The following is a 10,906-nucleotide window of genomic DNA, read 5'->3' on the forward strand; positions in this document are numbered from 1 at the left end:
GCGCTGTCGGCTCCAGGCTTCTGTAGTCCTTTGGTCCCTCCTGGGACAGCCGGGCAAACGCCATCCATGCTGTCCTGTAGCTCAAGTATCTTCTGTGACCTCCATGACGCAGCGGTGATGCTCAGATGTAGAGCATGGCCGAACACTCAGATCCTGTGTTTCCCTCTTGAAATTAATGCTATATATTGCCAGCTCAGCCTAGTCTGCACTATCAGCCAGGGGATGGCTCGTCCTCACACCCTGCAGACAAGCAACACCCTGAGCACTAAGTGATGTTGCAGGGACCCCATGAGGATGGCAGCACCAGTAGGGCTGGCACCAACGATGGCAAGACTCGCCTTGCTAGGCTGCTCCATTTCTGCAATTAATTTTTTTTAGACATATTCAACAATTTTATTCTTGCATCTTTCCATATCCGAGACCACTCCATATCCGAATCCCCTGTCAGCTCCTGTGAGCAAGACCCAGCACCTCAGCAGGGCGGAGTATCCACCAAAGGAGGGGACCCAACAGCCCATTTTGCCCAGACACCAAGCTCATGTAGACTAGAGGGGAGCAGATATTCGCTTTCTCTCTTGGAAAGCCTCATCCCATGCTTAAAACCAGTGGTCAAGGCTCCACTGCACTATGTCCCCATCCAGCCTGCAACGAGCCTGTCCCCACAGGGTAAGGAGGTGGCATCTGCCCATTAAACCTGGAATTTGCTGCAAGGAAAACTATGATTTCCACAAGACTCATCTGGGTCCAAGATCTCAGGGCATCCTCCCACTTCCCACATCTGCTCCCTCAGGAAGGGGCTCACACCAAGCGGCAGCCTCAGCCCCATCCTGCATCTCGCTGTTCTCCTTCACCCCTCTCCAACCTGCCTTTCCAGCCCCAGCCCCTCCCTAGAAAGCATTAGGCTCAGTTAGACTAATACAAATTTTTAATGCACATATTAAATAAATATTTCAATCATTTCATATTCAATTTGTACACAACCAAAACAAAACAAAAAAATCCTCAAGGAAACAAAAAACAAACAATCAAAAAAAGATTGGATGAAAAGTCACCCCTGGTTCTGGCTCCTATCCAGTGTCTTTGTTTGCCCTCCCCGTGAAGAATAATTGCTTTAACCCTTTGGAGAGAGTTGCAGTCCCAGGGCAGCATGTGCAGAGCGGAGCTGGCTGGGGATGTTCACTCAAGAGATTTAATGTTTCCTTAGGGTTTTTTTCCTAAATAGAAAATTGGGCTTCTGTCAACACAGAAATTTTGAAAGAAAACCTTTCCTTTCCTAGGAGGACAAGGACGGTGGTATTTCTCATCAAAGAGCAAACCTGGAAGAGATGGTTGACAATGGAAGTGCCAACCACAAACTGAATATTATGACAAAACCAGCCCGAAATGGCTCCACAGTAATTTGTAAACTTTTTTTAATTTTACGGATGAAAACGTCCATCTGATAAAAAAATATAAACAGAAAAAAAAATATCAGTTTCTGGTGAGAAGTTCACATTTTCCACATGGAAAAAAAACAACCAGTTACCAGCCCGCTCCACAGCAGCCATCGCCCACTGCCTCACCTTAGTAGTTTAAAACAAAACAAATGCCAAAGATGCTTCCATGGGTAAGAGGTACCAAGTCAGTTCAGGACTTTCTGTGGGGCATCCATGACCCCTGTCCCCTCCTGAGAAAAATTAAGTTGGGAGTTGTGAAGCCAGCAGCGTTTTCGGAAGGATGCGAGCGGCTTCCAGCAACCCCTCACCCAGCCAAAGAAGTAGGTGCATCCGAGGAAGGAAAGCATCCAGCGGTCCTCACCCCAGGCGTCGCAGCCAGCCCCCGCAGGCAGTGCCCACACATCACCCAGGCTGCAAAACCCACCCGGGAGGCCTCCAGCCACCTCTGAAATAAATCCCCTCCCCTTAATTTTTTTTTCGACCTCTCCATCTTCTCTGGTAAGCCTTAATTCAGTTCGTTTAAGTAGCACATCGCTTCCAGATTTGGATGTCCTTTTTTTTTTGTTTGTTTGTTTTAAATGGTGATTTTTTTTTTCTCCTTTCCCTCTAGAGCTACAAAAAAAATTACAAAATAAAGCGCGACCCCAAGCAGACTAGAACATTTCTAAGTGAAGGGCTCTTTGCCCTTCACCAGTCTTTGAACATTTCATTTCTTTTAAAGTTGGAGTACAAAAATAGAGCCTCTCTCTTCTTTTTTTCTCTTTTTGTTGTTTTGTTTTGTTTTTTTTTTTTTTGTAAAAACCAAACAAACCCTCTGAAATTATCAACAACTAAAGCAGGTAATTTTTTTTTTTTATCCTCCCCCCCTCCCTTTTTTTTTTTTTTTTTTTTTGTTTAATACCCATATGGGAACGTCTCTACATATAGTCCACCAAGCTCAGAGGAGAGTCCTCCAGGAGAGGTGCAGGCAGGGCGGGCAGAGGCAGGCACATCAAGGGCCCACCCTGGAGCTAGAGTTTCTAGTCCTTTTACTTCTCCGGTTGAAGGGGTAGTTGAGGAACTCAAAGCGTCTGTGGGGCTCGGTGGTCTGGTGGCCCTTGGGAAGCCTCTTCATGAAATGTACCTCCCGTTGGTGCTGCCGGGTCTTGGAGCCCTTGCGCGGGCGGCCCTTGCGGGTGAAGGCCATGTACCAGCCCTCGTACTTGGCGTTCTGCAGCGCTGTGTAGTTGTTCTCCAGGACGATCTCCGTGAAGACGCAGTCCTTGCCTTTGCCATTGCTCTGAGAAGGGGACAGAGGGGGAGATTTAAGCAATGGGCGCTCGGTCAGAGGGCTTCTTCTTGCTACCCGAAGCTGGACTGGCTGGTGTGGCAGCAGGGTTGCAGTGCTTGTGGGCAGCCAAGGGCTCGCTTTTCCCACCTCTTCTCCTACAGGTGAGAATTGCCCAAAATCTGCTTTTCCTTATAAAGCTGCGGGGAGCAGGCATTGTGGCATAGGCAGACGCTGCTCATTGCAGCTCGCGTCCCCAGTGTGATGCCAGCACTGGGCTGCAAGCCCTAATGCAGCTTGTTCCAGCCTTCATTTCCACTGCACCCGTAAGGGGATTTTTGCCCGCTCCCATCTTGCCCCCATCCGTGCCAGGGGCTGGATTCCCTCGCCAGCATGACCATAAGCAAACTCTCCATCTCAGTGGCAACTCACCCACCCATCCTATCGCCCTTGGAGTCTTTAATATAGGAGGGGCACCAAGGGGCAGGAGAGGCGATGCGGGCTCCGTGGGCACGATATCCACAGACACAGGTGGCAGGGAGCATGGGGGCAGCTGAAGGCTGAGCTCCTCCCCATTACGGGCAGCAGCGGGACCCCAGGGAAGGAGCCACCATGGCAAATCCTCCCAGACAATCGCTGTCCCAGCGGGATTTTGCACATCCAGCCCCCTCCGCCCCCGGGGAGGGAGCATAGAGGCTCGGAGGGAGCGTGACTAACCAGCGTGCAGCAGGGCCTGGCCTTGGGGCCAGCCCCACGGAGCATCTTTACATTCCTGGCACTTGTACCATGTAATCGGGGAGAATAGCCCGGCAATCTGCCTATTTGTTCGGGGAGATACAAGGAATGCACCCCACACGGCACCTGCCCACCTCCCTCGCTCCCCCCCTTCCCTCCCACCGCGCGGGCTGCAGGATGGCCCATCTCCCTGCCCTCCAAAGGGGTGCGCTGGCTGAGCCCCCGGGACCCCCATCCCGCCTCCCCATCCCCACAGATGGGCTCCGTATCCGGTAAAAGCTCCTCTCCCAGTAAGCCCTGCTCAGCACCCACAGCGCATCCCTGGCTCTCCCGTGCCCTTGAGCCCAGTGCCCCACCTTGCCGATCAGCTTTCCCTTCTTGTTCATGCAGATGTAGAAACCTGTGGCTGCCCCCTTGATGCGCACGCGGCTCCCGAAGGTGTCCGTCTCCACGATGAGCTTGGCTGGGGGGAGCAGTGGGAGGAAAGAGAGAGAGAGAGTTCAGAAGGGCTCGGGGATGGGGCAGGAAACAGGGATGGAGACCCCAGCAATGCCTGACTCTGGGCACTGTGAGCACAGGCTGGGCAGGGAGGTGGCTGGGCCAGAGAGCGCTCTAAAATCAAGGCATGAGGTTAAGAGCCAGCCTTGGCCCCTCTACCCTGCTACTGTGTCCCTGGCCTGACCTTGGTCACATCCCTTTGCCACCCTGAGCTGTGCTGGAGAGGGAGTAGCTCTGCCTTGCCTAGCTCCATGGGGCTCAGCGGTTCAGATGCCGCAGAGATGTTCCAGAAGGGAGCCTCCTTCGCAGGGCAGCAAGCAGGGCATGCACTGGCCGGTGGAGAACAAGTCAGCTGCCCTGCAAACCAAGGCAGGTCTGGGCGAGCCTGCAGGCAGGAAGCAGGCAGGAAGCAGGCAGGCACCCTCTGGAAATGCACGGCGTGCTACCAGGTGCCCCCAGCCCAGGGGACACCGCTCCATGTCTCTCTGCTGGACCAGGGCTGCAGGAAGAGCAGTGACTTTGCAGCTGGCAGGGGAGGCGTGAAGGGTACGGCCATCCTTTTAATGCCTTTCACCTTTGCACAAGTCGAGAGGGCGTATTGATTTGGTCTCAGTTTTTTAATGGAGGCATCGATCGACTTCCGAAGGAGCTATGCAAATCGCTGGGTCGATGGGCCGCCTATAAATAGACCTGTCACCTTCCCTCCCTGCCTCCACCCTGGGAACCCGAGCCCCGAAGCCCATCCATCCCCAGGGAAGGAGGAGGATGGGGACAGGACATCCTTCTCCCCGGCCCTGCAGCTGCTGTCCCCAGAGACAGCTCCCCTCGCTGGGGCAAGCCCCGACAGGGATGGTGGCTACCTGTTTGCACCTCAAAAGGGCTGTGCTGTGCCAAGCACCAAAGATTTCCCCATGGCACTGAAAAGCCAGCCAGGACTGTCCCATCTCACCACCATCACCTCTTGCCCAGCATCAGCCCTCAGTGCCATAAGGCGCAATTTGGCAAGGTAATTAGAGCGCAGCCTGCAAAGCTTCCAAGTCTATAGCCTTATTATAGGAATAAGCCCAATGATGCCTTATTTCTCCTCTCTGATCTCTGCATGAGGGCTGCTTGGTTCCTCAGGACTGTGGTCTACCCCGGCTTGCACATCTCTACCCCAGGATGCTCAGCCACCGGCGAGCCACAGCGAGGGCAGCGATGTGGCTCTGGAGCAGGTAGCTTTGCAGGAGGATGCTTTGAACGGCAGAAGGAAGCTGTGGGCACACGCGCAAGCTAAAGTGAGCCTAAATCACACTCTGGGCTAGGAGCAAACTGCTGCCTCTCTGCCTCTGCGATGCCCTGATCCTGCATCCCTTCCATCATGGGTACTGCTGAGGTCAATGGCACTGAGGGTGGGGACAGCGAGTAGGCAGTGCTGGCAGCAGCTGAGTTGAGCAATGGAAAGGGCATCCCAAAATTTGCTGGGCCGACTGACATGGTGCTGCCAGGCAAGCCAGGCTCGATGCGCATGCAGGCACCCCCTCCTGCCAACGTCACCCTGAAGCATCTCTTGTCCCCAAACTGCCCTGCGCCCGCAGCCCCCCCCCCCCAGCTGGGCACAGACTGGACTTAGAGCCGAGAAATTTGGGAAGAGCCAGCTCCAGGCTGTACCACCCCAGCACCAACACCCAGAGCCTGGCACACGCCCAGCATCCCCAAAACCAGCCACGGCGCTCTGCAAATGAAGCGCTGAGACAGTGACCCCCTATTTATCTATATTGGGGAAAGGGTGGGGAATTGATCTCGGAGGCAGTAAAAGGTTTGAGGAGAATTGATTTTTCTCTCTGAGATAGAAAGAGCGGGGAGGGAGGGAAGGAGGGAGGAGGGAGGGGGGAGGCCTTGGCCCCAGTGAGCACAAAACCCCGCTTTAAAGATGCACATCACTTCTCTTTTGGCCTTTTTTTTTTTTTTTCCCCCAAAGGGCAGCTGTGATTTACAGCCACCGGCCGGGTTTGCCGCCCCGTACGAACCCAGCCAGCGCGCCGCTCCGGCCCCGCCAGCCGCGGAGGATGAGGACAACCTGTCCCTGGGGACCTGCACCCCCAGACCCGTGCAGGTGACCAACGAACCCCACAAATCCCAGCCCCAATCAGCAGAAAACCCCGGGTACAGACAAAAACCGGCAAATCGGCACGGAGCTGCGCCGGCATCCCCAGCCGCTCGCGGAGTTTAGTCCAGGCTGCAGCTGGCAGCGGTTTGCTCAGTGGCAGGCACAGCCCGGGAGGGACGAGCCAGGCTGCACCGGCCGCCCGCCTTCCCTTAGAATTAAAAAAAGTCAATCAAATATTGACAATTAAGACAGATAACTGAAAACGCTGGACTCGATGTTAAGTCGGCTGTAAAAACGTCAGCATGGGGAAAGGGGTCATCTGCAAAAATAAATCAACCTCTTTTACACGCCCACCCCCAAAAATGAGACTAAAAAAAGCAGAAGGAAGGGCTTGGGGAGGGGGGCTCTTTGCTGCAAAAGTGGATTTCTAAATAACATTTTGGGGGAGTCCTTTTTTTTTTCCCCCTTTTTTGAGGGGGGAGGAGCTTAACGTTTTCAACTCTATTCTTTCACTTAAGTGACAGATTTATCCCAGTAAAATTATGTTTCATGCTCAAACTTTGAAGGGAAAGTGGCTACGTAAATGCTGAAAAAATGCAGCGAGACACACTTGATCCCCCAACTGGACTGCGAAGAGGAGAAAGTATTCAGGAAATGTTAAAAAAGGTGAAAGTAAGAAGCGTTTTAATAGTTCTTCCAGACATGGGGGCCTCCCTAGAGATTCATATAGAACAATCCTGAACCTCTATTTTAACATTTACAGACTTGCAACTCTTTTAAAACTTTACATCTGAAAAACTGCTTGTTCTCTTTCTGGTTTAGATCAGTCTTCATTTTCCTCCTTAGCTCTTCAAATGCTTAACCTTTTTTTATTACATTTTAATAGAGTTTTTCAAGCCACGACCAGTCCCCTCCTTCTGGCCTTATTTAAACCTGGTCGTTATTTAAATATGCACTAACTGCCTTTTAAATCCAGGCATTATAGGTTTAAAACAAGACAGGATTTTTTGCTTGGGAAATTAGCTAATGCCCTTTCAAGCCGGAGCTGCTCTAGGATGGGAATAGCTCATTTGGAAGATTAATGCTGGATGTATGGAATACCATATAGATGGAATCTGTGCTTCCCTTGAACTGCCAAAGTCCAGCATGAAATTTTCAGCCAAAGCAAAAGGAAGAAAGAAAAAAAAAAAAACAACCAGAAGGGGAAGGAAGAAAAGTGTTTCTACTAATCTCCCCAAGCAAGAAAGGGAAATTGCAGCTAATACCAAAGAAAAACAGTTGTGATTCCTCCGTACAACACACATGAATACAGGCACTTCCCTGATCCGGGTGCAGGATCAGGCCTCGCGGTGCTGGGGCTCGCTAGCCCCGCTGACCCCTGCACGGCGTTTGACTGTCCCGATGCGTCATTAGCACACGCGATCAAAGTATTTGGGCTTCGGGTGTTCCCAGCGGAGGGATCGGTCCCCCTGCCCCGGGGGGGGTGGGGTGGGTGGAGGTTTTGGGGAGGGGGTGCCAGGCCGATGGCAAAGGGGCTGCGGCGTAGCGCAGGCTCTCGCTCTTGCAGAGTCCTCCCTGCTTTGTCTCGGGAGATGCTGCAGCATCTTCGCCCGCAGCCAACTGTCTCGCTGACCCTCTGCTCAGGATTTGTTTTGAGAAGGGAGGGATGGGGGGGGTATATCGGGAAAATGCCACTTCGGACAGTTCTAGTTTAGGACAGGTTTCCAGACCAGCCATTCCCCCTTTCCCCTCCACCTCTTCTTTTTCAACTTTCCTTTCTATTTCTTTTCCAAAAGGAAGTCTCAGAGATTCCCAACCCTGCAAAGAGCTGGGCTGAAGTGACTGACGCTGCTCAGCACGCCGCAGCCCCGAGCCCTCCGAGTCAGGTGCAAACCCAGAATGAAAAAGAAAGGAGCAGAGCCCATCCTGCAAGCACCGGTCCCCTCCCTCAGCACGGGGAACCTGCCCTCACCTTGAATCACACAGCCACTGATCACTGACCCCTATGTTCTCTCTTTACAAGCCCCCGCAAGCCGAACGATTTTAATGATTTCTGGCTAACAAACAGGACGGAAATCATCAATCGCCGTGCTGGGCTGCGAACACCTCCCCAGCTCACCCCCGCCCGCCCCCATCGCGTGTCCTTACCGTGCACATCCCCATCCTCTGCCATCGCATTGATTTTCTTGTTGTCCAAGATCTGCACATGTTTCCCGCTGGTCCGGCTGTACAGCTGGTAGGTACGGACGAGCCGCCGGCTGAGCTGATCCGTCACCAGGCTCTGCTCCCTCACATGCTGTGTAAAATTAGGTGGGGACTGAACAGTTACCTTTAGGAAATTAAAAAATATACGACACACCATTATAATCTCTACTCCTCAGAGGGGCGAATGGGCTGAGCCGAGATCGCCGGCCTCCAGCTGGGCTTTACGGGGAGGCACAGAGCCGGGACCGTGGTGGTACCTCCTGCGCCAGCAAAGCCTCCCCAGGAGAAGGAGCATTAAGCTCCGGGACGCAGTGACCAGAGCCCTTTACAGAGTCATGCCCGCTCCAGACGTGCCCTAAGCAGAGAGGTGCAGGTGACTCGGGGGCGCGACAGGGCTCGGTGACCCCAGAGGCCTCCTCAGGACTCAGTGGGTCCCAGCTGGCACTGGGGTACCAGAGATGGGCATCGAGGCTGGGAGCTGGAGGGAGTTCAGGGGGGGCATGCAGGATGGCACTGGGTTGCCCCCCCAAGGGGCTGCCACATTAGTCCCACACCTCTCTCGCCTCTGCAGGAGCGTACTACTGCTCTGACTGCCCCGGACATGTACCCCAACCACTCCTCCAACAATTTCAACTGCCTTTCCTCTGGGTCCAGGCTCTTTATTTGCTCCCAAACACCCCACTTATTAAGCTCTAAATACAAAGTCCCCAGAGAAGGTAGAGCTATGAGGTATAAGAATTATGAGAAAACTGTGCTCTAGCCTGAGTATTTAGTGGCATAAAAACCCGAGGATACTAACATGCTCCCCGTGAAAACATCCCTCATCCACAGCCAGCTGTTTGGTGCTGGCAGCAGGGTTGTCCCCAACCCCAGCACACCAAACCCGTTAGCCCCGGAGCCGCAGCTGAGCCCGTCCCCTCCAGACCCAACGCTGCTGCTCCTGGGCTTTAAACGATTTTCATGAGCAGCCAAAGCGGCTCCCCTCTCAGCCCCAGCTCGCGAGCGTGCACAGAAGTCTTTTTCCCCCCTCATCTCAAATCCCTCTTTTAAGTCTGGAAAGTTTCGCTGCTGCCTGACATTTATAAAGATGTATTCTGAGCAAATGTTAGGAGATAGCTCCTTTCAACATCAGAAGGTTGGGACTACCCCCCGCCACCCCCACGTCAAATGGGAAGATTTCCTCCCGTCTTAAACAACAACAACAGAAAAACCCAATAAAAGCAGAAGCCGCTGCTCTCCCAAAGCTGGCTTTATAGAGATATCTCCCCTTGACAATGTCATCTCTCTCCCTTCGCTTCTGCCTGTGCATGTGTGTTTCCTATAGACGGGTTTTGGATAATGCAGCAGGATTCTCTCCCCGGCTCTGATGAGGGTACCATGTGGAGGAGAGGTCATTAGCCATGCTGCTATTTGGTCTCCATCTCATACTCCAAAATATTACAGCTATGTTTTTATACAACTGCACACTCCTACCGCTTCGTTCCCTTTGCTTTTCGGCTGGAAACTCGATTTTTTTTTTTCCCCCATGCTTCCAGGAAAATAAAAAAGAAGTAGCTTAAAGGGCATTTTAAACAAAGCTTCTGCACCTGTGATCTCAGGGGGAAGGGGGGCTTCACCCCGGTTTGAAGGCGCACCGCTCCCAGCGACGCGTGCCTGCTGGTATGCGGGTGTTGCACAAGCTCTGCCCGGGCTGTTTAATCTATTCATGACACTTCTGTCTCTGGCGATACAAACCAGCGATGCTAAAGTCTGACAAATTTAAGCCGAATCAAAACCTGCGCTTTTTAGTAAGGTTTTGGTGGCGTTTCTTTTCCCCGTTTTAACTCCGCTTTACTTTTTGGATGAAGCGGTGTAGGAGAAAAAACCCGGACAAGAGGAACGCAGGTATCCACAGTGCCATTTAGAGGTGGGGGGGACGGGACCTAAAGCTACTTGAAAGTAACCCTGCGCAATTCCTTGAAACCCCGGGGACTCCCTGCCTCGCAGCCCAAGTCCTCCGCACCTTATTTTGCGACCCGGGGGCCTCCCCCCTCGGTCTCGGCTTTTTACAGCCGGGCGACTTTTGTCTCCTGGGTTTTAAACTGTTCCTCCTCCCTCCCTCCCGAGCCCGGGGCGCTCGGCGGCGGCTGCGGGGCACCCCCCCATCCCCGAGGGGCGAACAAAGCCGGGCGGCCAAGCGGGCACTTACCTGGGCTTGCAGGCAGAGGACGAACAAGTGCATTAACCTGGGAGGGGGGGAGAGAGAAAGCAGGAGAGAGGTGTGAACCGGGGGGCTGCGGGCCCGGGGCGGGAGGGCCGGGGCTGCCGGTACTCACACGTAGCTGAAGAGCGAGGAGCAGGGGTCCATCGCGGCGCCGGTGCGGGGCCGGGAGCCCGGGGCCCGGCGGCGGCGGGGAGCGCCCGGGGAGGGGGGGGGGCGCGGCGCGGCGCTGCCTCGGCTCCTCGCCTCCTCTCGCCCTGCCGGCGCGTCCTCGCCCCGAGGAAAGGAGGGCACAAGCGGCTACAGAGCGAAAAGGTCCCCGCCGGCCCGCCCGCCCGCCCAGCCCCCGGGGCGCACGGCCGGCGGCCCCCCGCCGCGGGGCGCCCCCCGCCCCGCTCCGCGGCCCCGCTGCCGCCCCGGGAGGCGGCGAGGCCGGCCCGCAGCCCCGACGGCGGGGGCGGGCGCGGCCGGGGGCG

The 10,906-nt window shown here is 54.4% G+C and overlaps 1 protein-coding gene across 2 annotated transcripts; it reads right to left on the minus strand.

Annotated features, from left to right (window-relative positions):
- Positions 1–2,349: 2,349 nt before the first annotated feature.
- On the minus strand, positions 2,350–10,628 carry FGF8 (fibroblast growth factor 8). 2 transcript variants are annotated; one of them, XM_050899243.1, is made up of 5 exons: positions 10,546–10,628; positions 10,419–10,455; positions 8,174–8,321; positions 3,795–3,901; positions 2,350–2,715 (listed from the first exon to the last, which is right to left on the minus strand). In XM_050899243.1, the coding sequence occupies exons 1-5, from the start codon at positions 10,575–10,577 to the stop codon at positions 2,428–2,430; spliced, it is 612 nt and encodes a 203-aa protein (XP_050755200.1). In that variant the 5' UTR covers positions 10,578–10,628; the 3' UTR covers positions 2,350–2,427. The 2 variants fall into 2 exon arrangements, with proteins under 2 accessions (XP_050755200.1, XP_050755199.1); XM_050899242.1 differs by having other exon boundaries at positions 8,174–8,354.
- Positions 10,629–10,906: the final 278 nt, after the last annotated feature.

The sequence above is a fragment of the Gymnogyps californianus genome, chromosome 6 (assembly GCF_018139145.2).
Source record: "Gymnogyps californianus isolate 813 chromosome 6, ASM1813914v2, whole genome shotgun sequence".
NCBI classification, from domain to species: Eukaryota; Metazoa; Chordata; class Aves; order Accipitriformes; family Cathartidae; genus Gymnogyps; species Gymnogyps californianus.

Bases quoted from the DNA above. Each gene is read 5' to 3' on its own strand.
- FGF8 (XM_050899242.1), bottom strand. From the start codon at position 10,577: ATGGACCCCTGCTCCTCGCTCTTCAGCTACGT. The intron at 10,456-10,545 runs GTGAGTACCGGC...CCCCCCTCCCAG, and splicing joins TCCTCGCTCTTCAGCTACGT to GTTAATGCACTTGTTCGTCC. The intron at 8,355-10,418 runs GTAAGTGCCCGC...AATTTCCTAAAG, and splicing joins TCCTCTGCCTGCAAGCCCAG to GTAACTGTTCAGTCCCCACC.